The sequence below is a fragment of the Poecile atricapillus genome, chromosome 3 (assembly GCF_030490865.1).
Source record: "Poecile atricapillus isolate bPoeAtr1 chromosome 3, bPoeAtr1.hap1, whole genome shotgun sequence".
Classification (NCBI taxonomy): Eukaryota; Metazoa; Chordata; class Aves; order Passeriformes; family Paridae; genus Poecile; species Poecile atricapillus.
In genome coordinates, this window is record NC_081251.1 from 115,176,920 (window position 1) to 115,203,092 (window position 26,173).

A 26,173-nucleotide genomic window follows, 5' to 3' on the forward strand; every position below is an offset into this window, starting at 1 on the left:
TTTTGAATCTTCCAGTATAACATGCTTGGATATAAACTGGGTTCTGTGCAAAGCACTTGTGGAATTTGGAGAGACATCCTGAGCTGTGGGAAACGAATCTGTGCTGTGATTAGGAACATGAGGAGAGTAGAACATATTTTAATTTCTCATATTTCTAATCCTAATCAGCTCTGATCACCAAGAAGGCACTGGAAGGACCTTCAAAGGCTGTTAAATTCTCTAAAGTTTAAAATGCAAAATCCCAAGAACTCTGGCTAACAAGTCACCTTTTATTTTAATAATGGTGTTTTTCTCCCACAGTGCCCCAGAAATCCCTGGGCCATGAGGTGAATGAGCTGACATCCAGCAGGTTACTGAAGCTGGAAATGGAAAACCAAAGTTTGCTGAAGACAGTGGAAGAGCTGCAAAGTGCAGTGGGCTCTGTGGAAGGCAGCAGTTCAAGGATTCTGAAAATGGAAAAAGAAAACCAAAGACTTAGCAAGAAGGTAAAGGTCAGGGTGTGCTTGGATCGTGTGAGAGCTGCCTGATGTTCTTTGATGTTCTCTTCCTAAAGGGTAATTTTATGAATTGCTGTTAATTTGGGTAAGGCACTCCAAGGGTCTGAGTGGAGTTAAGCGTGTTAAAGAGTGTTTGTAAGTTTATGGTATAAAATAAAACCACCTCCAAGAGGTTTTTTTTCTCTTTTGTTATGTGAGTGTGTGACCAGTTTATTCAGAAAGGTCTTAGAGCAGGGGAGGGGAAAAGAAAATAATGTACTGGGGATATGATGAGTAATGAAAGTGGTTTAGAGTACTGGAGAGCATTAATTTTGGTAATTCTGAAGCAGAAGAAAGTGTGTGTGCAGAGGTGGAGAGTGAGAGATGAGTCTGGGCTGAAAATTTGGTCCTGTGTCCTGGTTTTAGCTGAGGAAGGGAGAAGCTGGGTCAAGGAATTGATAAACAGCTCAAGAGGGGAGTTTGTCAGGTGTTAACTGTGCTGAGCTGCAGTGCTTTACTCCTCGAGTTAAATGTATCAAATAGAATAATTTAGTCAGTGGTATTTATAGAGAATAAAAACTAGAAAAAAGAAAAAACCAAAAAGCTGGGACTAATTACAATGGAGTGAAAAATGTCTCAAGTTCCTGAAATAGCTTTGACTTCAGCAGTTACTTCAGGTGAAAGACTATTCTTAGAGTGGCTAACAGATGATTAAAAAAAAGAAAGAAAATTAAAGAAATCCCTACTGTATTCCATGCTTCCCTAAGTTTTCTCATTCCTGAGAAGCTGGTGTTTTTTGGAGCAGCCTCTGTGCTGTGCCCAAAAGAAAGCTGGGAGGTACAAAGGGTGTAAGAAACACACAAACATTGTTCAGGTCAACTTGTTACAACTTAAATGTGACAGAGGAATCATGCTTGGGCATTTTAAATTTTAAATAGTTTTGCTCTCTGCAAGTTGGAACCATTTGACAAAACAAACCCATATATTTAATTCCCAAGGAATCATCTTAATTATCTTTTGGAATAGTTAAGTAAGATCAAACAACATTCAACCTTCCTAAATTGAAAGGGTCTTAGAGGAGCAGTATAAAACTCACTAAAATGGAATTTTGAGAGGAAAAAAAAAAGATGCTTGAGGAAATATCCAGAGCCTGAGAATATTTGAGCCCTTTTTTACACCAAAGTACTTTATAGATACAGTGTTCTGAGCCAGAGAGAAAACTCTGGCAGGAGTAAATGTATTCCCAGAAGAAATTAATGTTTCAATTAAAGATTAGAAAATTCTGTTTTATTCTTTCCCTTAAGCTTCTTTATTCATTTCTGTAAGGGTGCCTTCAGCCCAGCTAAGACTGTCATTTTTAAGTACATTTTAAAACTTTTGTTTCCCTTCCCAGCTTGAAGAGCTGGAGAATGAAATTAGCCAAGAGAAACAAAGTCTTCAGAACAGTCAAAATCAGAGTAAAGATTTGATGAAAGAAAAAGCACAGCTTGAAAAGACACTTGAAGCACTTCGAGAGAACTCCGAGCGACAAGTGAGTAGCAGAACCAAAAGTGTGAACGCTGCAGTGGGCTCTGCTGGTCTCCTTTTGTAGGATTTTACAGACATAAAGGGATTGTGAATGTAGTGGATTTGCCAGAAGGAGGTTCCTGCAGGAAAACAGCTTTGCTGGGATCTGCAGCCAGTGAGAGACGTGACTCATTTCTGGCTGGGGCTTTCCTGGTGGGTTTAGAGCTTTGTGGTGCTTGTAACGCTTCCGTGGGTGTCTGCTGGAGCTGTGGAGGGTGTAGCTCAGCCAGGAGAGAAAATTGGGAACTTTGGAGGGAGGCCAGACACCTCCCAGAGGGGGAGAACAGCTGGCAGTGCATGGAGAAATGCTGGAGTATTGATGGGAATTCCAGCAGCCCCGGGTCCAGCTCCGTAATTCTGCCCTGAGCTGGGATGGGTTCCTGCTGTGAACACCTGGATTTATTTGTGACTGCCTAAAACTGGCACCTGAATCTTTGTAAAAGATGTAGCCATGGACACTGGCACCTTCTGAGGTGTCTGCAGAGCAGCCACCAGGAAAAAGAGTTCTGGAAATCCCAGATTTAGGAATTGAGTCCTTCAGAACTGCCGTTAGCTTTTATAAATTCTATTTATACCTCCTGGTAGCGTGGCCATTTAGTTTAATTTGAAGCACACAGTATTTTGAAATGCAGAATATTATATTTCAAAAAATGCTGAGTATTTTTAAAGGCCCTGTTTAATCAGTAAATGAAATTCCAGAAGGAAGAAAAAAAAGGGAGGGGGGGAAAAAAAAGTTTGCCAGGGAAGGTTTGCTTTCTTTTAAAGATAGATATCTTGTTTTAGGACTGATATTTCAGTGGGACTATTTCTGCTTAAAAATAATACACTTAAGGGCTGATGGGTCAACAGCATATTCTGTTTCCCTTCCAAAATCCAGTGCTGACACTTACTGGAGTTGGCTGTAGGAGGTTGATTTGATCTCATCCTAAATCACAGAGGCATCTATCAGGAATTTCTGTAGAATTGGAATTACAGAGGCAGAATTCCTAGACAGCAATTCAGTACCATGCCAGGTGCTCCAGAGTTATGTTTTTAGGCACCTGTTAATGAGTTTCTGGTGAATATTCCAGAGCAGTTTGTCATTGCTGGGAGCAGAGCTGTGGATCTGTAATTAATAGTTTCATTCAGATTTCACTATGGAAGAACAGCCTATAATTTTCTCAGTCTGTTTTTCATTGCAAGCAGGGATTTTGCTTTTCTCCCAAACAGTTTATTGTTGAAACATCCCTTACACTGGGTTATTAGTGTACACTTAAATATTGATCCAAACAGTTTTGCTGGATTTTGCTGTCTGGTGTTACAAGCCCAAATAATCCAAATGATTTGGAGCAACCTAAAAAGTCAAGAAATACTAAAAATTAAGGTGTAAGTCTGCCTTTATCCTTGAAAATGTTTCCTAGGAGAATAATTCCAATATGCTTTGCTTTCCTCTGAGGCTGGTTTGGGACAGAATATTCAATATCTAAATATTTTAAACTCAAAAATCAGTATAACTTCAGTGTGTTTCTTCTCAGATTGTTGTTGATTATGATCAGGATTCCCTCATCTCCCACCCATCACCTCTACTTCTTCCAAATGAAATAAATATATTTTTGTGGTTCTCACATGCCACTCCATCTCAGGTTTGATTTAGAACTTGCAGTGCTGTTCTTCCTGGACACACAGCTCTGGAAATCTGAGAAAAAACAATCTAAATGAGGGTTAAACAAGAAGTGAAAATTAATTTTGCTAGGAAGTAGGTAAAGCTTTACTTTGATTTGTGTTTTATTAGTTTTGGTTTTACATTTATCTACTAATATGCAAGAGGAAGAGATTTGAAGATAAACTTAGTTGTCAAACTTGAAATAATGTTTGTAATTCTTCACATAAATATTAGCAGAGTAAAAGAGTTTTTTAAACTTAAAATATAAATATGCTATGTTGAGTATTTTTTAGTTTATATATAGGAGCAATTCCTTGTTGGCACGTTGTTTATCGCTTTATCATTTTTCTACCCAAATTAGATTAAACTCTTAGAACAAGAAAATGAACACTTGAATCAAACTGTGGCTTCTCTAAGGCAGCGCTCACAAATCAGTGCTGAGGCGAGAATGAAAGAAATTGAGAAGGAAAATAAAATCCTCCATGAGTCTATCAAAGAGACCAGCAGTAAGTTAAATAAGATGGAATTTGAAAAAAAACAAGTCAGGAAAGAACTGGAACACTACAAAGAGAAAGGGGAGAGGGCAGAAGAATTAGAGAACGAGCTGCATCGTCTGGAGAAGGAAAATGAGTTATTACAGAAGAAAATCACCAACCTAAAAATCACTTGTGAGAAGATTGAGGCCTTAGAACAAGAGAACTCTGACCTGGAGACGGAGAGCAGAAAGCTGAAAAAAACCTTGGATAGCCTGAAAAACCTCACTTTTCAATTAGAATCCTTAGAAAAGGAGAATTCCCAACTCGACGAAGAAAATTTAGAGTTACGGAGGACAATTGAGTCCTTGAAGTGTACAAGCATTAAAGTGGCACAGTTACAATTAGAAAATAAGGAGCTGGAGAGTGAAAAGGAGCAGCTCAAAAAAAGCCTTGAGCTGATGAAAGCCTCTTTTAAGAAGACTGAACGCTTGGAAGTCAGTTACCAAGGCCTGGACACGGAAAACCAAAGGCTTCAGAAAGCCCTGGAAAACAGCAATAAGAAGATTCAGCAATTAGAGAGCGAATTACAAGATTTAGAGACTGAAAATCAGACCCTGCAAAAGAACTTGGAAGAGTTAAAAATCTCTAGTAAGCGCCTGGAGCAGTTGGAAAAGGAGAACAAGTTGTTAGAACAAGAGACTTCTCAACTGGAAAAGGATAAGAAACAGCTGGAAAAGGAAAATAAAAGGCTTCGACAGCAAGCAGAAATTAAAGATAGTACCTTAGAAGAAAATAATGTCAAAATCAGTAATCTGGAAAGGGAAAATAAATCTTTATTTAAAGAAATTGTTGTATATAAAGAGTCGTGTCTGCGCCTGAAAGAGCTGGAAAAGGAAAACAAAGAACTGGTGAAAAGAGCTACCATTGATAAGAAAACCCTGGTCACTTTGAGAGAGGTAAACACAGAGGAGTTTCCATTCCCATCATAGTCTGTTTATAATGTACAGAAATTATATCTGGGTTTCTGATTTGGGGTTTTTTTTCTAGTTCAATATGTGCACTATTAACACTATTGGATAATCAAAATTTCTATAATCATAGTCATGAAAAAGAAGAATATCATTGCTGGAATGTTTCGCTGTCATGTTCCAGCCCAAATTTCAAGGGAAATTCTACAGGGAAAGGGAGAGAGAGCACAGAGAAATCCTGTTTTAGTTACAATGTAAGGTCTGATACAGCTGAAAGCTGACAACTGCAAGAAGAATTGAAGTTGAATTATTCCAGTCATGTAGTAATAAAACACCCTTGTCCCAGCACTCCTAGAACTAAGACTACATTGCTTGATTTCGCTGAAAATACTGACTGTAGTTTTTTCTGTGCAAGGATTTGGTGAATGAGAAATTGAAGACCCAACAGATGAACAATGATCTGGAGAAACTGGCCCACGAGCTTGAGAAAATTGGCTTGAACAAGGAGCGTCTCCTGCACGATGAGCAGAGCAGCGATGACAGGTGAGAATGGCAGGGCCTGCATGACAAAGAGGAAAAATGAGGCTCTTTTTTATTCATAAAGTGCTTTTGCAGACTGATTCTGTGCATACTCTTAGATTTTTAAGGCACACTCATAGATCCAAAAAGGAACTTGATATTTTTGGAAGTTAATTAGTTGATGTGCTTTCACGTTCAGCTGACTGTGACAGTGACTTGCCACTTTTTGTTGCTAAGAGACTGGTTGAAGTATGTCAGGAGATATAGTTAATTATAATTAAAATGTTTTATGCTCTAGTCAGCAGCAGCAACAGTAGCAGTAAAAGATAATTAGCTTAAAGTAGTCTTTTTTTTTCCTTTTTGTCCGCCTGTCTGACACAAATGGTTTTTTATTACATAGTGATTACCTGAAACTGTCTCACTTTTTCCTTGCAACCATTTCCTTCTAATTCTTCCATCCTAAAGGAAACTGCATTCCCACTTCCCCTGGCTGGGAAGTATCCAGTGCTTGTCTCCAGAACTTGGTGGTGGCTCCATCACTCCTCCACACCTGCCACTGGGAAGCAGCTGCTGCCCTGACATCTGTTTCCTCTGCTGCATTTTCCTCCTCTGCCTTATCCTGCAGGGATTTAGGGAAAATTGGTGACAGGAGCAAAGCAGGCAGCGTGGGGTTCTGGCCAAGCTTTGCTTCCCAGAGCAGTTCTGCTGTCATGAGCTGTTATTACAACTGATTGTCGTGAGCCTGGAGATTGAGCTGGGGCCTTCTGTGTCCAAAGGAACCCAAATTAGGCTTGGGGTTTGAATCCAGCTTCCCTTTCCCAGTGCTCTGTCACAGGGCTGGTGCCAGGGTGCTGTGGGTGAATGCGTTACCCCCTCTTGGTTTCTGCTGGTGGCTTTCACCTGCAATTCTCAGCTCCCAGATGAGTTCAGGGAAAGTTCTCAGAACTTGGACCGGTTGGATTTCTTCTGATTTAAGCATTTCTGTGTCACATACAGCATTTGGTGTGTCCTTACATAAATACACCCAACAAAAAACCACCAGTCCTTGATCCAAGGCGAAGCTTAAACTTAGATGAAGCCCAAATGGAGCAACATTTAATCAAGTTCCAGGTTAGAAGTGGTTGGGCTCTGCTGCTGCCCTGAGATTCTTCCCAAGCTCCATGTAGAGCTGGAGGATCATGAAAGGACAGTGTTTGTTTTCAAAGGAAAAACTAGGATTGGTTTGAAATTCTGCTGTGCCAGTAAATATCCTGTTTTTCTGTTGTTCTCAACTTTGTCATTCATCCCAAAGATACCTGGATTACTTCCCTTACATAACAATGCATAGGTGAGTCATTACCAGCTCTTTCATCAGGGCTATGAAGAGCTGAGTTCATTAGGGATAAAATTACTTCTCAGTGTAGCTTTTCATCTGCCTCTGGCATTTTGATGATGGAAATTAAAAATGTACCATTTTCCTCATCCAGATTGGAAAGAGCTGCTTGTGGTTTTTAAGAAATGATCTTGGTAGCACCTCAGAGTCTTTTTATTGAGGTCTAAGCTGGCCACATTTTATGAGTTAACTTTGAAGTGTTTTCCGTTTTCTCTTGCCTGCTGTCCTTGGACAAACAGATTTATGGCTTTTCACTCTGAATCCAAAATAACCCAGGTTACAGTTAGAATAAAAAATTTGTACCATCTTTCATTGTTCAAAGTGGAAGTGAGTATTTTATTTCTGCTATTGCTGTTTTTCCTTCTTTCGTTTTCTGTAGAATTGTGTCATTTTTCAGTAGCAGAAATTACTTGTGGCTACCTTCAACTCAATAAGATGAAATACTGTATATTCTACTAGTCACAGGCTGCCTGCTATTCTGTAAATCCTTGGGAATTTGTTGTCATATCTGAAAATCTCGGATTCTCCTCCTGCTGCATGATGCTACTGGACAGCTTTCTGCTTATTAATTCTCTTCCCATTGGTCTTCTGCTCCAGTTCCTGACTGGATCTGATGCCATTGTCCATTCAGGAGTCTCCTGCAGTTTATTCCCTTCACTGAACTGATGGATCCTTCAGCAGCCAGGATTGGGAAGGGGGGATATCAGAGGCTGGGTTTATTTTATCCAGCTGTGGGGAGGAGCGGGGTGTTCTCCAGATTCTGAGCAGCACACAGGGACTGAACTGCTTAGAAGTGATCCATGAGCGTGGGTTTTGGTGTTTCCCATGAAGGATGTGCAGTTCTGAACCAATCCAGTTTGATCTCACCACTTCTCTCTCAAACTGACATTTTGGGAGGGTTTCCAATATCGTGAATACGGTTAAAAATGGAAGCTTTGCACATCAAGGGTGGTAACAGTCTTAAAATATCAGCAGCTGGGCTGAGTGAGCAATTTGCACATTGATGCACCAAACGAGCGTGCACCTGCAAAATCCTGTGCTCCATCTCCTTCCCTGTCCTCCCCTTTGGAGCTGGCAGGAAATGGGAACTGATGAAAATCTTGCTCTCCAAATACTTCACATTCTAATTGAGTTCAGGTCCCCGCTGGATTCGCTGGAGTGGAGCCAGAAGGAGGAGTGCAGACACCACTCACTAATGATGCAGAGAAACCCAGCACACCCCTGGTGTGCTTGAAGGGGTCTTTTTCTGGGTCTAACGTGTTTTAAAAGAAAGGAGGAGTCAAAAATGATTTTGACAACCATCTTCTGGTTATTTTAACATAGGATTTGCTGGGGGTGCTGAGGTGTCTTCATATTTTTGACCACAGCTCTCAGGGATTTTTGAATGTAGCTATAAGTCTGTTCTAGAACATTTTAGAATTTAAATACCTGGAATAATCATTTGAAATACAGACTCTTTTTTGTTGTTGGCCAGTAGGTACAAGCTTTTGGAGTCCAAATTAGAATCCACACTCAAGAAGTCTCTGGAAATAAAAGAAGAAAAAATTGCTGCTTTGGAGGCTCGTTTGGAAGAATCAACAAATCTAAACCAGCAGCTGCGTCAGGAACTGAAAACAGTAAGGAAAAGGGTGTTTCTCTATAATGTTAATGTTTTCTACACTTTTTGGGTAAGACAGCAAAAAATGGGCATTATTCAGGTGATGGAAAGCAGGACAAAGGTGTGAATGCTTTTAAGACTCTGTTGAAATCACATGAAAAGTTGTTGAGTTTATTCACAGGCCGTGAAAACATCAGCTGGATAAATAACCTGGAGTTGATTTGATTTGGGATATCATTTCCAGTTACATTTTCTGGCCTACCTTGAGCAGCCTGAGTAGATTGGTTAAAAAAAGGAAATTCTATCACCTTGGTTGTAGAATTTTAGTATAAAAGTTGGAGGATACAGTTAAAAATGCTGAAATAAAATAGAAAATAGAGGCCTGCTGTTTGTTGGGGTTAAACTGTCCATATCCATGAATAATTGGTATAAATTATTTTTTATTTATTTATTGAATTATTGGTTTTTAAATTATTATTAATAAATAATTTCCCCAAACATGTACAAAAAACAAATTTACAAATACAGTAACAGCGCTTCCTGTTCTTTGAGAAGGGGCATGGTCTGGTAATCAGTCAATAAATTTAATACAAAATGGAAAATTCTAACCTAACCTAAGTTGTCCTAAATAATTCCAGGTAAAGAAGAACTATGAAGCTCTCAAGCAAAGGCAAGAAGAGGAAAGGATGGTTCAGAATTCTCCTCCAAGAAGTGGAGAAGAAAATCAGTCTGTCAATAAGTGGGAGAAAGAAAATCAGGAGACTACTAGAGAATTATTGAAAGTTAAAGATAGATTAATCGAGGTGGAAAGGAATGTAAGATGTGTTTTAAATACATATTTAAATCTTAAATATGATTCTGGTGGTAATTATTTGTGGTGAGCTGTTCCAGTAATGCAAATGAGGGTGCTGTTAAGACACTTTAATTTATCACCTCGTTTCCATCCCAGGCAGAATCTGAATTAAATACAGTGCATGGAGCAGCTGGATTCTGCTCTGTGGGATGCCATAAAGCACTTGTCAGGCATTTAAAAAGGAAATGTGAAAACCTGAATTTGCCCTTTTGAATCCACATCTCTCTCTCAAATCCCTGTTATATAATCTCTATTTCCAGCAGTTCTGGAGGTTCCTCTCCTGTTTCTCCACAGGTGCAACATCCCTTACCTGTTTTTCCAGTGATAAATCCCCCCAAAGTGTGTTTGTTCTGCAGTGTTATCCCACCCTGTAAATCTCTGCACAGTCCTGCTGCTTTCTATGGTCTAGGAAACACTTTTGGTTTATCTTGGAGTTCCTGGAGCAGCTGAGCTGAGGTTTTGTGTGGTTTTAACCCCCCAGAACGCGACGCTGCAGGCGGAGAAGCAGGCGCTGAAAACGCAGCTCAAGCAGCTGGAGACACAGAACAACAACCTGCAGGCCCAGATCCTGGCCCTGCAGAGACAGACTGTGTCCCTGCAGGAGCAAAACACCACTCTGCAAACTCAGAATGCCAAGCTGCAGGTAATGCTGCCTTAGTTTGCTTTCAAAAATAAAACCAAAGGGGTTTTTTCCAAAGGAAAACTTAAAATACATAATTATCGTTAACTTTAAAATCACGTTTGGCTTCCCAGAGAGACATGGGAAGGAAGGTGATGTGAAAATAATCTGCACTCAGCAGTCAAATAACAGTGTGTTTGCTATATGAATAATTGCGTTTTTAGAAATTGGTTTTAATCCTTTGTCCAGTGTAAAATCTTGACTTTATACTTAGAAGTGGAAAAGAGTCTCTTACCCAGTCTTCCAACATTATTTGTGTTTTTTGCTTGTGTTTATACATCTAAATTAGGTCAGGGAAGTAATGTGTCCAGCAGTATTCTAAAAAATTTTATCTGTTTTTATAAATATATAAAAAAATAAAAGTAAAGCCTTGCCCAAGAGGAAAATGAAGATACTTAGATGCAGAATATTAAAAACAAAAACAAAAAGAAAATGGAAAGGTACTTATATATGTGAAGGCCTGAATATAAATAATTGAGAGGCAGTAAAAAAGGTAATGTGTGACCAGGGAAATTATAAAAATGGTTCTCCCCAGAGTCTTTGCAGCTCTTCTGGCCAAAATTCAGATGTTGCCCTTATAGTTTAATGAGGTTATTAGATGTGTATCTTTTTTCTTTAAACATAAAATATTCTTGTTAGTGGAATTAATGCTTTTTGGAGTTCTAAGAATCAAAACTCCTTCAAGAGGAGATGAAAACCCCACAATGCAGCAGAAATAGTAAAAAGTGTCAGCAAGGACGGAGGGCTGATGGAAATCAAGATGTCAAGGACTGTTAAAATGAAACAAATAATGCATTTGGTGGATGCCTGGAGTCTCCTTCTGGCCCTTCCTGGAAAGCAGAATGTTGTTGTTCCATGGATGCACTTTCTGCTGCCACGTTGAAATGTCATTAGTGCACTCCAGTAAAACAGGACATTGGTGCACACCCTGGGCCTCCTCTGGTTGTTACAAACAGTGGGTATGGCATGGAAATACCCCATTTAACCAGCTGAGAGGGGATTGCTGGGATTCGGAGCTCTCAGAGCACTTTGTAATTCCCTTCATCAAAAAAACCCCAGGAGTATCTGTGTAGTTCCTTTTTTGCCTCATGCCCAGCAGCACAGGCCTTTTCTCTCTGGCAGGACAATTCTCCATGAACTGCAGATCCAAATATGTTCAGGAAAATCAAAGTGATGAACTGTTGGCTAAATCCGAAGTGCAGACTGAGCTGCTCTACCTGGACTGTGCCAAAACTGTTCCTGGGCAGCTCATTGTTCTCTTCCTCCTGATAGCCATAAGGAGCAGCCAAGGGAAAGCATGTCTGAAAGGGTAACTGGGAATTCTGACCTAACCAAACTCAGGATTCAGCCTGGGAAGTTTCCCAGCACACCCATGCCATCAGACATGACTTCATTTCCAGAGAAGGATTCAGCTTTCTCATCTCTCACAAAGAGCACTGCAGTTCCAGCAGGAAGGGATTTGTTCCCTGGTAACAGCGGGAACTGGAGTGAGAGATGGAATTTTTTTTCCTTAATAGATACCCCGAGGGTATTAGAAAGCTCAGTAGTTCGTGGTTTTCATCTCTTGAACAGGAAAGAGAAGGAAGCTGGTACAGATCAGGTGACAAGCACCTATTCTTTAAGATACCCAAGGATTTCTCCAGAGGCACAAAAAGTGAAGTTGTTGGTTGGGGCTTTTTTAAGCTGTCTAACATTAAAGGCTATTGTGCATTAATCCACATTAATGCTGTTCTGGGGCGTTCATTTGGTGCTGTTCCACAAAAGAGCACAGAACAGAACATGGCTAGTTCCTTCAGGTGCTGTTATTTATCTCCCTCTCTCTGTTAAATGGATGCTCCTGTTGGAACTCTCATCCTGAAGGAATGTGTGCATACCATGAAAATTTCATGCTGACAGAACAGAATTTTTTAAAAAATGAATCTCCACGCCAGTGTGAAAGTTCCTTTTATTTTAGTCATGTCACAGATTTGGCTTTTATTAGGATCACTGGTGATCCATTTCTCCAGGGTATCTTGGTGCTAGAGGAAAATGGCCCTGTCAGCAAGATAACATTTTAACAGATGTTGAAAGGTAAATAAGAATTTGATCCATCCCTGTCAATTTAATCACAAATGTCAATGCTTTCTGCTAAAAAATATTGTTGGAACATTTTGAATTGGAGCTGTCTCCTGGGATATAAGCAAAGGTTGTCAGTGGAACAACCAGAAGGGTTAAACCCAAGAAATCTTTAAGTGGGAGGTAAAATAACCCAGACTGCACAACATATGGGGACTCTGCACTCAAGATTAAGCCTGTAATTATTTTTCCTCTGCTGTAAGTACCAGACTTCTTCTAGAATTTCTTTTTATTTTACTGTCTATCTGTCCAACAGCAAGTGGGGCTCAAACATTATTTCTTATGGGTTTGTCCTTTCCAGAGAACTGAAAACAAAACATCTGTCAATATTTGTGTCCTTCTTAAGAATATGTGGAATTTGTGTTTATTCATGTGTAGATGCAACTTCCAGATGCAAAGCAAGGGAGATAACTGAGCAAATTGGTGAAAATAAGCTGGTGCTGACCTAGGCAGAAAACAGATTTATTCTCTTTCCTGTAGCCAGCAGTGGCCTGTTAGATGAGGAGCCAAGTCACTTTGGGAGGTTCTCTTGACCCTGTGTTTGTCAGTCCTCACCTCTCTGCACGGATTCCCCGCTGTCTGTGGCTGCAGGTGGAGAACTCCACGCTCAACTCGCAGAGCACGTCCCTGATGAACCAGAACGCGCAGCTGCTGATCCAGCAGTCGGCCCTGGAGAACGAGAACGAGGCGGTGCTGAAGGAGCGCGAGGACCTGAAGGGGCTCTACGAGGCTCTGCTCAAGGACCACGAGCGCCTGGAGCAGCTGCACGAGCGCCAGGCCGCCGAGTACGAGTCGCTCATCGCCAAGCACGGCAGCCTCAAGTCCGCGCACAAAAACCTGGAGGTGGAGCACAAGGACTTGGAGGACAGGTAAACACGCAGGAAAAGGAGTCTGCCATTCAGCGGGAATCGCTCTCTAATAAAATGATAGAATGAATAAAATCATCCTCACTTAATGGCTAAGATTTGAAACTTCAACAGAGGCCATTTCACCAAAATTCCTTTCTTTTTTTGTCATTCCCCAAAAGGAAGTGTAAATGCTGTCTTTGCAGGTACAATCAGTTGCTGAAACAGAAAGTGCAGCTGGAAGAGCTGGAGAAGGTTCTCAAGACAGAGCAGGACAAAATGCTGCAGCAAAGTGAGAAACATGAAACTGTGGCAGCAGAATATAAAAAACTTCGGGATGAAAATGAAAGGTAAAGAGAATTCTGGAACCTGAGCACTTGCCAGTGCAGCCTAAACAAGTGGTGTGTTCTTCCCAGTTCTTTGACACCTGATGCTGCTATTCCAAATACTCATGATCCCACAAAAACAATCATTATATCCTGAAGGAATAATATATAATTATTATATATATATATATATATATAAATATATATAAAATATAACATGTGGGACAAAGGGAGCTCAGGAATGGGTATGTGTAACCTCCATGACTGCTTAAGTTTGGGCCATTCCTATTTTGTGTTGGCAAGAAATCCTGGCTGTTCTGTAAGATTCTTTTATTCTGAAAAGTGAAATCTTAAAACTAATCATGATGTAGAGGTGCTGCTTTGTGTTTAAATATAGAGAGAGCAGTGCTTGGCTCAAAGGCAGCACACATTCCTAGGAAAATTAGTCTGGGATAACTTACAGTATGTGACAGTAAGGAATTTCTATATGTATTTTATGGAGTAGTTGGAAATTTCATGTTTCAGAGGGAGTGTGGGTAACAGATTCATTTCCAGCACTCTTTGATGGTGTCTTTGCATCCCAGGCTCACTCACACATACAATCAGCTCCTGAGGGAGAATGAAGTGCTCCAAACTGACCACAAGAATCTGAAAACATTATTGAACAATTCCAAACTGGAACAAACACGGTTGGAAGCTGAGTTTTCCAAACTCAAAGAACAGTACCAGCAATTGGATATCACATCAACAAAGCTAAATAATCAGTGTGAGGTATGTGGGAATTCTGCTGTTTGTAATGTCTGGAATCATTGGAGTATTTTTATAACTGGATTTATAGGTTCATATAAATAATAATAATAATGCTGGAATATCAGTTATTGCTAGATAATGAAGTGAATCCAAAGACTAATTAATTTGCCTGCTGTACAGGCAATACACAATTTCAGGCTCATATCTGGGAAACTGATTTAAATTATTTAAAGCATCAAAGAGGCTTTTATAATTTGATTTGTGATTTAATTTTGAGTTTGATTTGGCTCTCAGAATCCCTCTGTAGACCTCAGTTTTCTTGATAATCTCACGATCTGTGTGTAAAATGCACTCACATATAAATGCATGGGCAATTTAATCTGTTCTAACAGCTGCTCAGCCAACTTAAAGGGAACCTGGAGGAGGAGAACAGACACCTGCTGGATCAAATCCAGACCTTAATGCTGCAGAACAGGACATTACTGGAGCAGAACATGGAAAGCAAGGATCTCTTTCACGTAGAGCAAAGGCAGTACATGTGAGTTGTGAAAACAAATCACTGTGATTAGGACAATGCCACCAATACCTGCATTTTTAAAGCAGAGCTTCTGTTACATAAAGAATTTAACACATGTGCTGCTTCTGAAATGTTTCTTTCTAAAATAAGAATTTCAGTGATAAATGATAAAGCAGTTAACTCAAAATATGAGCTTTATATTTATGGTTCTAAAGGATCAGTGCAACTGTGTTCTTTCCTGATGATGGAAGTAAGGAATAAAAATGATATTTATTCCTCATTCTACTACTGTCAAAGTTTAGATTTGTAATCACTGTACTTGCAGATTGATACATTCATACATGAATCTACATACATAGTAGATTAATTTGTAGATTTGTAATCTAAATTTCTTTGGTGGACTTGAGAGAAGAGCAAATGTGCTTATCTAAATGACAGAGCACTTTATTTAGGAAGGAGGAATGTGTAATAAAGGCAAGTGGAATTTTATTCCATGTTATGTCATGAAGTTAAGCCTAAGGCTGATTGTTTGCTGTATCTCTTGCTTTTTCAGTGAGAAACCAGTGTTATGTAAGAATTCCTCACAAAACGTGCCAGTTTTCAGATAGCAGGTTCCCAGAGGAACGTGCTGCCCACGCACCCTGTATACATTTTTGAAGCATAAATTATCATTAATTTCTGTTTGCAGTGACAAACTGAATGAACTGAGGCGGCAGAAGGAGAAACTGGAGGAGAAGATAATGGATCAGTATAAATTTTATGAGCCATCTCCACCAAGAAGGTACTGATGAACACGATGTAAAATAAAACACAGCTCTGAAGCACGGCAGACCTGTTCTGTTCCCACTGAAAATCGAAATTGCGTTACGTTCGTGGGATCAGAATCATGTCTGTGTCTGACATAAACATTAGGAGATTCTGCAGGCCTAAGCAACATGTTATAAATGCAGTGAATGTGCTGTGTTATTGATGACAGAAGGGGCAACTGGATCACCCTGAAGATGAGGAAGCTGATCAAGTCCAAGAAGGACGGGAACCGCGAGCGCCTCAAGTCGGTGACGCTGACGCCCACGCGCTCCGAGTCCAGCGAGGGATTCCTGCAGCTGCCCCACCAGGACAGCCAGGACAGCTCCTCCGTGGGCTCCAACTCCCTGGAGGATGGGCAGACCCTGGGCACCAAAAAGAGTAGTAGTGAGTACTGCAAACCACTTCATTCCGTGAATAAACCTTGGCTAAGCGTTGGAAAAGACTGTGTGTTGTGGAGGATTTGTGAAGATCATTTCTGAGTCTGTAGGAATGAAGCCTGAAATAATTTATTAAGGACGGAATGTCTTGCACCTCCCTGGAGTGTTCAGGCAGAACTAGTTTTGGGCATTTCTGTATCTCAAAATGCAAGTGTTAAAATGCACTCACAGCGCCTGGGTAAATAAAGCAGGCACTGGTACTGGGTCAGGTGAGCAGGATTTGGGATGGAATGTCAGGTGTCACCACAAGGACCCCTTTTGTTTCTCCCTCTTGTCCCAGCATGACTCTTTCCCCTTGTCTTGGAGGTGTTTTCCAAGCTGTGACTGTGCTGACATCCTTGAGTTGCTAAAAACGCCTTCTGTATGAAGGTGTTCCCCCAGCATCTCACAAAACCAACGATGAAATTTGGATATGCAGCAGGAAGTGTTAATGTAGAAACACGACCTGTTAAAAATACAGAAACTGTTAGTGATCCTAAAATTGGAGTGAACTGGTTAAGAGGGAGAATGAGGACTTAGAGAAGTGTGATTAGACAGACTATTCCAGGCAGAATTTGCTGACCTTGAAAGATTTGATAGCCATCCCATTAGGGTGCCTATGATATTTAAGGCCAGATTCTGTTTATTATTATTTATTATCAATGTTTTTTGTTCTCCGCTCTTGGCATGAATCATAAATTGCCCAGTTTCTCACAACTTGAGAGATAATTATAGCCAAGTTATCAGGATGTAATGGTTCTATTTAATAACTATGCACCAAAAGCATTTTGGCTGTGCATGTAAAAGCATCAGAATCCATGTGCATTAACAGTCACTTCCAATCTTTGCACTACTGCTTTTAAATTTAATGTATTGGGTTTCAAAAGACAGCAGGTCTGGGGTTTGTGCCAGCTGTGAATTATTGCAGCCATTATGATGTGTTTTTTTTCCTCTGTGCTTCTTGCAGAAGCTTAGTCAAAGTTAAAAACATCCCAAAAAATGCTATTTCAGGGGAAGTTAAAATCGGATCTGGATTTTTTTTAATAACTGAAGAGAATAGTTGGAGGGTACGTTTTAGCACTTTTGTTACTAACTTTATCCCTTTGGGGAGCTCAGCCTCTTTCAGTGGAAGCTTCCAAACAGGTATTTTACACTTTTTAAAAAAGCAACTGTTGCTTTTACATCCAAACCCTGAGTGGTGTGGGACTGGGGAGTGGCTGAAGCTGTGCTGGGTGTGTGTCAGTGGTGTCAGAGAGTGTGCACGCTGTGGTTCAGCCCATCTGCATCCGTGTCAGCAATGTCATGTCCTGGAAGGGCTTTTTCTGTGACAGTTTTCTTTGCATGATCCTTGGGACCTTGTAGTGTGCAGTTACCCTCCTGGGGAGCCACGGCTGCAGTTACGGTGGCTGAGCCTCAAAAGAGGTTTGAAAGCTCTTCAGACCTCATTAATTTTCTACTCCATGGACCTTGTTCATGTTCCCCTTAATCCCAGTGTATTTATCCACAAACTGGAAGGGCTGATCTAATTCCGGATCCCAACCTTCCTCCATTACACACGTCGCCGTGGAAACCACAGTTTTGGAGAGAATCCGGATGCATTTTGTGCCAGCTCAGCTCTGAGACAGAGATCTGAGACGGTTTGTACCTCCCAGAGCAGAGAGGATATCTCAGTGTGACGAGTGCTGGTGATGGTGCACATTTTGCAGTCTATTTCTTCCGCTCCTAGAGTGACTGTAAGTCCTAAATCCCGGGATTTGGGGTCCTTTCTTTTCCGTGGGAAGCACTTTGGCAGCTTCCACTGGAGCTCCAGGAGGGAGCAAACGCGTGAGCGCCGCCTGGGTGAGCCAGTGCTCAGGTGCTGGAGCTCTCTGTGCTGGCTGAAGGCAGCTCTGGCTCTGGAGGAGTTCTGTGCCACCCTGACCTCCAGCATCTGGGGAAGGAGCTGCTTCCAGCGGGAGCTGCCGAGCTGGAATGTCCTGCGTGTCCTTGAGGAGGCAGGAGAAGGCAGCTCACCTTCCCTGGCACAAACCAGCGAGGTTCTGAGCTGGAGGACTGAGTGTCTGTCAGAGATCTGCAGGATACACAGGGCTCACACTCCCCATCCCTGTCAGAGATACTGAGTTCAAAACACAGGGCTCACACTCCCCATCCCTGTCAGAGATACTGAGTTCAAAACACAGGGCTCACACTCCCCATCCCTGTCAGAGATACTGAGTTCAAAACACAGGGCTCACACTCCCCATCCCTGTCAGAGATACTGAGTTCAAAACACAGGGCTCACACTCCCCATCCCTGTCAGAGATACTGAGTTCAAAACACAGGGCTCACACTCCCCATCCCTGTCAGAGATACTGAGTTCAAAAGGGTTTGCTGGGTGTGACATCTGTAGTTTTCCCTCTTTTCTGGGTGGTGATGGAGATCGTGTTTTCCCAACACAGGCCACTTATTCATGTAAATGTTTCCAGGAGAGCTCTTATCTCCCTGGGAAAGGTGATCTTGGCACAAAAGTGAGGTTACCCTGTTCTCAGAGAGCACCAATTGAGGTCTCACAGCGTGGCCAGAGCCTGTGTCTGATCCCTGTGGGAAGGAGGGGGTGCCTGGAGGGCTTTTGCTGTCCCAGCACAAGTTGATCCTGCAGGAGGTGTGTGCTCCTGACTGGACACCTTGGCTTTTCATGCCTGCTGGATGTACAGCCTCCTTCTGCCCAGGTACTGCCCACAAATGATTATTGACCACCCCTAATGATCAGGTGAGCACCTCAGAGCTTTTCCTCTGGATGGAGCCATTCTGAGCTTTCCCAGAGGAAACCCAAGGCAGGCAGAGGAGATTTTTGTTTTCTGTAGAGAAATACATATAGCCCTTGCTTCCACTTTAGCTATTTCATGAGATCAACAAATTCCCAAGGAATTAGGGCTGTTAGTAAACAGTCATCTCCACAAGGAACACCAGTAGCAGGCACACCACGTCACAGAGGGAATAAAAGGAGTGCTCTGCACTCCATTTTCCAATGCCGAGGCATTTTAAAGATCTCTGCCTCCTATTTTCTTCTGTGCATGAACAAAACAATGTCAGGATTTGAACAGAGAATTCCCCAGAGGATTTCAGGCAAGCAGGAGAGTTACAAAGTGGGATCTTTCCTGCTCATTTGAGGAATTCTGCAATACTCATCATTCATTCTCAGAAAGCAAAAAGGTGTTCATGGAATACTGAAAAGAAAAAGAATAGCTGATTTCTGCTGTAGCTCCACCATCCCAGTATTAATTATTATTATTGCTATTCCAGGACATTTCCTGAGGTGAATTCTGTGCAGATCCTACTGATGTGGTTTCCCCTCCAAACATTTTGCCTTTCTGATGCAGGATTTCCAGGACATCAGTGGTTGCAGAGGAGTTTCCTGGTGGGCACAGTTGCTGAGAGCCATAAATCAGCCCTTTTGGAGGGGATCTTTGTTAATGGACAGGAAGGACAGATGACTCAAATGCTTCTTGAGCATCCTCTGGTTACTTTTTCATAAGATTAAGGAGTTTTTAGTGAAGAGGAGACAGTTACCTTCCATAAAGGATTACAGAGGGATGAGTTATTTTGTATGTAAAGGATTATAGAAGTTACAGAAGAAATTTAATTTTTTTTTCTGTGTCATCTTGATGACAAAAAGTAGAACAGAATGACCTGTGTGGTTAGATTGGTTTGTGAACCTGTTCCTGTGGGTGCAGGCACAGGAAGAGCTGACAGGAGGAATAGGGAATATTTCAGTGCCAGGGTAGCTGATGTGCACTTGTAAATGGTATATATGATATATATGCACTGCTCTGTACACAGAACTGCTGTGTGCCAGGCTGGGGGAGCAGGGCACACCTCCCAAAAGGGGCTGCAGAGACAAAGCAGGCAGAGCATGGTCTGGCAGACCCCTGCAGAAAGCAGAGCTGCTGCCATCTCTGCAGGAATCACCACTCTGGGAATTCCATCCCGTGTCCCCTTCTGGATCTTTCCATGGTGGCTCCTGTGCCTGGCATCAGCCCCCAGACTTACCCAAGGCAGGTCAGCAGTTCCTGATGCAGAGTTCCTGACTCCAAGGACAAGATTAACTCGTGACTTCCCCCTCCTCCCTCTTTTAATACTATTTGTAATTTTAACTCTGTAATTCTCCTGGTAGACTTTAACTCGGTTTTCCTTGGGCCCTCCCAAAACGTTACAGCAACACTCACATTTGGATTTTCTTTTGCTGTTTTGGTTTTTTTTTTCCTTTGGTGTTTTTTTTTGAGCTAAAATATTTGCACATTTGAAGCAGATTAAAATTAGTATTTTGCCAAAATAATGCCCACAAATTCCATTGATCCTTGCAGGTTTTCTATGAGACAGTAGATGACCAAATGTATTACTGAGCACAAAATAAAAGAACTGAAGACTGATAAAAGACTCTGTCCTCTTAGATGTGCAGGCAAAGCATCACAGAACTTATTAAGCCCCAAAAATTAAGGATATGAACATATTTTAACATAGAAATTGTACGTAGAGTTGCTTTCATTTTCAGCTTTTTTTGCTTCACATTTTTCTTTATGTTCAAAAACAATGTTATTTTTCACAGTAAAAATTACATAGTGGTCAATTCCTGTAATCCCCTGCAAAGAAGTTACATTTATTTTTTTTCAAGAGCTTCAGACTGTATTACCCTCTGCACTGTAATTTTCAGTGCATTTCTGAGTTACCTATGGAAGTTTTCCTAGCGCAGTTTTCCTGTTCCAGTGTACTTCCATATTTCATGATCACCCAGAAGCAGGAGGATGATAGCTTTTAGCATAGCATACCTAGCTTAAACTCAGACATTCATTTCTGTCCTTAGTTTCAACATTTAACTTCCATCTGTTCTTCTCCCTTTTTTTCTTTCATTTCCCTGTTTCCGTTTTTCCTCATGCTATGACATAAAAGTGGGTGCACTGAAAAGACTGCCCTTTTTGAGGAACAGACCGAAGGAAAAAGACAAAATGAAGGCCTTCTACCGTCGCTCCATGTGTAAGACTTTATGACAGTTCAGCTTCTTCTCAATGGCTACACTGGCTTCCGTTACTAATTTTTCACTAACCTCTCCCTGGACTGCGCTCTATTTTTCCTCCTCTTTTGCAATGTGCAAGTCCTGCTACGGTACAAGGAGCTGGAGCTTTTTACTTTTTACCCTCCCCACCCCACCCCCCTTTTTTATTTTTACTTTTGAAGAAACTTTGGCACTGAATACTTTATGCCTGTGCACACACACGTAGCCACACGTTCCCATGCACACGCGTATAATCTATTCAGTGCCTCGTGACTGCATATATTTGTATACATGGCTGTCTATATACACATGGCCCCATGTGTATATGAATTTACAGTGCACTGTGTTAACGGAAATGGTTCTAAAGGACACGTTTCATAAGCCTTTTGTTCAGAAGTCACTGTAATTTCTTTTTTTGTTGTTGTTTAAAGCGAGTGTAGGAGATTGTGCGAGGCTCTCTGGTGGTCTGTCACTCTGCGAGTGTTCATCAGTTCTCGTTGCCAGAACGCTGCATTGATTTCTTTTGTTTCGTTTTATTTTCTAATGAGGGGTGGAGTGTTTTCTCGAGTTTGGGGAAGTGAAGGTGAATATCATCAGATGTGGTATTTTTCAGATCCTCTCTCTGTTGCTCTGTAAACCCCAGTGTGCCTGCAGTAACCTGCACTGTACAAGGATCCCGTGTGAGCGCTGGCACTCCGTTGTATGAGCACCCGTGCCCGTTTTGTCCCCGCTCATCCCATTTTCTCACGGCAAGCAGCTGGCAGAGCCTCTAACAGCACCTGGCATGGCATGGCGATCCCTGAGCAGCCTGTTTTGAGCAACACCTCCCTGGGCTCAGCAGCCTGAGCCTCCTCCCTCCCTCTGTCCCGGTTGCATGCGGTACCCGGGGTGCGGTCTGCTCCTGCCGGCTGCCTGCGGGCGCTTTAATGCTTAGAAAACTGTCCGACCTTTGCAATGCAGATTAACAACCCACCAGGTACGTTGCCCTCGCTGATCATTTGCTTTCATTTGCATCCCAGCCATGAATGACCTGGTGCAGTCCATGGTCCTGGCAGGAGGACAATGGACAGGTAGTTCTGAGCATCTGGAGGGTCCTGATGATATATCCACGGGTAAAAGGAGGAAGGAATTGGGAGCTATGGCCTTCTCTACTACAGCTATCAACTTTGCCACTGTCAACTCCTCCACAGGCTTCAGATCCAAGCAGTTGCTAAATAATAAAGGTATAGGTAGAAGCTTTTTGCACCGTGATGTAACTGTGTAAATATTGGTTTGACTTAATGTTTTTAAGTTTTTCAATCTTAATAATCGAGTTGCAGTGCTAAGATAATGAACTGGCTTAATAACTGCAGTTATAAAATGTTTCAAGGTTTTTCCTTTTCCTAGAAATTGATTGCTTTGAAAAATATTTTAATTTTTATCAATGATAAGTATTTTAATAATCTTTCCACTTTATTTTATTTTACATCTTCCTTTATGTCTCTGTGTGTAGATACTACATCCTTTGAAGATGTAAGTCCGCAAGGTATTAGTGATGATTCTAGTACAGGATCAAGAGTTCATGGTAAGATGTGAGCTTAAATTAAATGAATTAAGGATATATGATGTGAATGTTAATGAATTTGTGAAAATACAGTGAATGGCATCATTGCAATGAGCATGCTCTCTCTGATTTTCATATCTCTCCAAACTACTGTATCATTTCTTCAGATTCTCCTTTCTCTCTTAACTACTACATCAGACAGATGTTCTGTATCTCTGGTAGAAAGTATTTGTGAAGTGCATCTGAACAGGATGAAAACATTTTCCCTTTTAGTGGGAAAATGTTTTAACTTCTATTTGGAGTTAATTGTAAATAAAGGAAGTTAGTGTTTCGGTCCTAAAAAAATCAAATCCAAATCTGGTGTGAGTTTTCAATGTTTATTGTTCAGTGAACCCCAAATTTGCCATGTGCTGTAGTTTACAAAATCATTACATGTTCCTTCAAGCAAAGCTTTGAAGTGAAAAATAATCTATTAATAGAAGTGAAGTTTTAACTGTACTGTAAACATTTACAATGAGTACGAGCAGCAAACATTTTTGAGGCTACTAACAGTGCATTTCCCTTGTATTGGCTTAGGAGTACAGGACTTTATCTGTGCAGATGCTCTTGCTCCTCCTGTCCGTGGCATTCCAGCCCTGTGCAGGGTTCCCTGTCAGATCTGTTGTAAGTGACCTGACCACAGCAGCCCCTGCATGCCCCTGTCTGAGCCCTGCTTCCTCACTGAACACTCAGTTTCAATTCTAAACTACACTCTTTCTCTTTTCCTCTCCTCTGTACCTCGCTATTCCTCTAGTGCCCTTTTCCAAAGTGTCCTCTTGGACCGCCTGGAAATTCCTTCGCTTTCTGATCTGTAAGAAACCACTTTGTTCCCACGGGCATGCTCAGCCTGGGAGGTCGTGCATGATCCTCTGAGCATTCTGTCAGCAGAATGTCAAGGTGCCGTGTCCTCTGCTAAAATGTTGTTCATCACAGTGTCTCCTAATTTTCCATTCAGCTTCCAGACCAGCCAGCCTTGATAGTGGCAGGACATCCACTAGCAATAGCAATAACAATGCTTCACTCCATGAAGTCAAAGGTATGCTGGGGGTGAATTCACATCGGTGCTTCATTTCCATTCTTTTCTCTGTAAAATCATCTGTAGAGGTTCAAAAACCCCCACAACCAAAAAAACTCCCACTGCACAGCTCAGCATGTGCTTCCTTGAGTGTTTCACAGCCTTCATTCCCCAAATTAGAAGCACAGGTATTTTATAGTTTTAATAAATATTAAAAGAGCGGTGTTAGTTTTTAAGTTTCTGTCTATTTTAAACCAAACCTAACCCGAATAACATTGTTACAAAATAAGAATTCCCCCCCAAATTACTTTAAAAGCTTTTTTAGCTGAGAAATTGCTCCTTTTTTATATTTTTTTCTTCTCCAAGCATCCTCCTGCACTGCACTACCGCTGTGAGCTGTGTGCTGTACAACTGCACAGAGTGGCACATGTGATTCATGCTAGAAACCCTTACATTTTGGTTTTAATAGATTATTAACGTCCTTGGATTTGTCAGGATTCTCTAAATTTGATGTATGAAGAACCCTGGTATATTTTTGTATCTCGTGGCTCTTTTAGCTGGAGACTGTTGTACAGACCAGACTAGAGCACTGCCAGCTCGAGACTTCATTTAATATTCATGGCTTGCATCTCTTAAATGGTGTCTGCTTGTTTGGAAATTTAGGAATGAATGCTAGCTGAGTATTTCTAATAGTTTATTTTATATCTGTTACATTGCTGCTTTCTGTACAAGATCCCTTGAGGTCCTCCTCACCCTATGTCTATACAGGATTAGGCATTTCCACCAATTTATCTTGGTTCAAATTTCATTTCATTTCTTAGGAGTAACATGAAGCTGGAAATACTTGATTATCCATCAGTATTTTTGAAGCAATTCACAGTTACTGACAAATAAAATGAAGTGGTGTTGTGGAATTTATTTTACATCTGACACCACGTGCTTCCTTCAGCTGTACAAACTAGGAAGGAACAGCAGGAATTGTTGGGGAAGCATTCCTGAGTAGCTCTTGTCGGAGAAAAGATTTTATTTCTGCTCAATTCTTTGTATTTCCTTTAACATTTAATTACCCTGTGCCTCCAGGGATGCTGAACAAGAGTGGAGAGGTCTCTTTAGCCTCTTGGAGTATTATGTAAGGTGGAGGCCCAGATTATAAGTGAAAGGTAGATTTTATTTTAAAAAAAAATCTTGCCATGTTTGAAGAGCTGCAAAAGGTAAGTCAGGGGAGGGCAATTTCAGGGAGTAAAAAATAACAACTGGACTTTCTCTTTTTAAGTCCTTTAAATAGAATGAATGTTACCTGAATCTGGTAACATGGCAGATTTGAGTGGGGTTATACAGGTGTACAGCTTTTTGGTGTATTTCTAATGGAAACACTGCCTTCCCCCCCAAAAGCAGGTGCAGTGAACAGCCAGAGCAGGCCCCAGAGCCACAGCAGTGGGGAGTTCAGCCTGCTCCACGAGCACGAGGCCTGGTCCAGCAGCAGCAGCAGCCCCATCCAGTACCTGAAGGGACACACCAGGTCCAGCCCTGTGCTCCAGCACAGGACACCCGAGGCGCCGGAGAGTCGCGGCAAACAGACCAAAACGGGCTCCCCTGGCAGCGAAGTTGTCACCCTGCAGCAGTTCCTGGAGGAGAGCAACAAGAGTAACTCCAGTGAGGTCAGTAAGGGTTAGGTCCCATCCGTGGGCTCAGAATTCATGTGAGGCACAGTGAGTAGAATTCCTTAAAGATTTCTTGGAACTGTCACACCTGCATTGAGAGGTCACAGGCACCATCTCCTGATGCACTCTCTGATTCCACCAGCAGGAAATCTGTGGAATTGTGGAGCTTGACCCTCTGTCGTCCCTGGGTGTAGGGAAAAGTCACCCTGTGCTGCCAAAGCTGTCAGGTGTGTGGGACACCAGGGCTCACTCCTCTTCTTCCAGTCCAGCAGCAGCTGCTGTCACATCTGTCCTGCATCAAGAGCAGGGAAAATGTGTGATTTCATTCCCTGAGGAGACTCTTGTCTGCTTCAGTTTCATCTTCTTAGCAGTACTGGGAAACAAAAAGTGACCTTGGAGCTTACTGAAATCTGAGAGGAGTGAGGTGAAGGGGATGTTTCTGTAAATCAGTGACAGTTTCTTAGAAGCCCCAAATCACCTCATCTCTGCTGGTATTCCAGGTTCTGCATCCCAGGTCCTTCAGCTCTGCCCAAACTCCTGTAGGATATCCTGCTGTAGGATAAAGCCAGCCAGTCACTGTGACTGGGGCCTCTCAGGAGTGAGGATCCAGGCTTGCCTGGGACAGGTGACACATCTCCTGGAGAAGATTCTGCATTTTTTGGTTAGATACTTAAAATGGCTCTCACCCATGGTCTCCTTGAGAAGGATTTTTGGAGTTTAAGCACTAGACAATACTCTACTGGCAATAGGAAATAAAAAACCCTGCTTAAGTCATCAAGGCAGGTCCACTGCTATTCACAAATCCCAGAATCCTCTTCATAGCCCCACAGACCCATTCTGGGTGGAAGGGTATTCAAAGGGTTTCTTTCCAGTCTTCTGCCAGAACGTTTCCCTAATGCCTTTAGCTGAATTCTTCCCCAGTTGTCTCTGGTGCCATCTTGAAAACAGCTCCAGTCTTTCTT

At 41.7% G+C, this 26,173-nt stretch overlaps 1 protein-coding gene across 9 annotated transcripts in view; it reads left to right on the forward strand.

Moving 5' to 3' along the window:
• CCDC88A (coiled-coil domain containing 88A) overlaps positions 1-26,173 on the forward strand; it is a 62,368-nt gene that overhangs the window by 31,029 nt on the left and 5,166 nt on the right. For 2 of the 9 annotated variants that reach the window (XM_058834108.1, XM_058834112.1), the window contains exons 13-30: positions 301-485; positions 1,870-2,007; positions 4,046-5,116; positions 5,544-5,671; positions 8,494-8,635; positions 9,255-9,431; positions 9,951-10,112; positions 12,855-13,132; positions 13,315-13,458; positions 14,019-14,205; positions 14,577-14,722; positions 15,390-15,482; positions 15,678-15,892; positions 20,851-20,934; positions 21,973-22,176; positions 22,446-22,517; positions 23,491-23,571; positions 24,943-25,208. In XM_058834108.1, coding sequence (XP_058690091.1) covers positions 301-485; positions 1,870-2,007; positions 4,046-5,116; positions 5,544-5,671; positions 8,494-8,635; positions 9,255-9,431; positions 9,951-10,112; positions 12,855-13,132; positions 13,315-13,458; positions 14,019-14,205; positions 14,577-14,722; positions 15,390-15,482; positions 15,678-15,892; positions 20,851-20,934; positions 21,973-22,176; positions 22,446-22,517; positions 23,491-23,571; positions 24,943-25,208 — 3,773 coding nt within the window. Of the gene's footprint in view, positions 1-300; positions 486-1,869; positions 2,008-4,045; positions 5,117-5,543; positions 5,672-8,493; positions 8,636-9,254; positions 9,432-9,950; positions 10,113-12,854; positions 13,133-13,314; positions 13,459-14,018; positions 14,206-14,576; positions 14,723-15,389; positions 15,483-15,677; positions 15,893-20,850; positions 20,935-21,972; positions 22,177-22,445; positions 22,518-23,072; positions 23,160-23,289; positions 23,347-23,490; positions 23,572-24,942; positions 25,209-26,173 lie in introns of all 9 variants that reach the window. The other 7 variants (XM_058834110.1, XM_058834113.1, XM_058834105.1 and 4 more) reach the window with 6 other exon arrangements.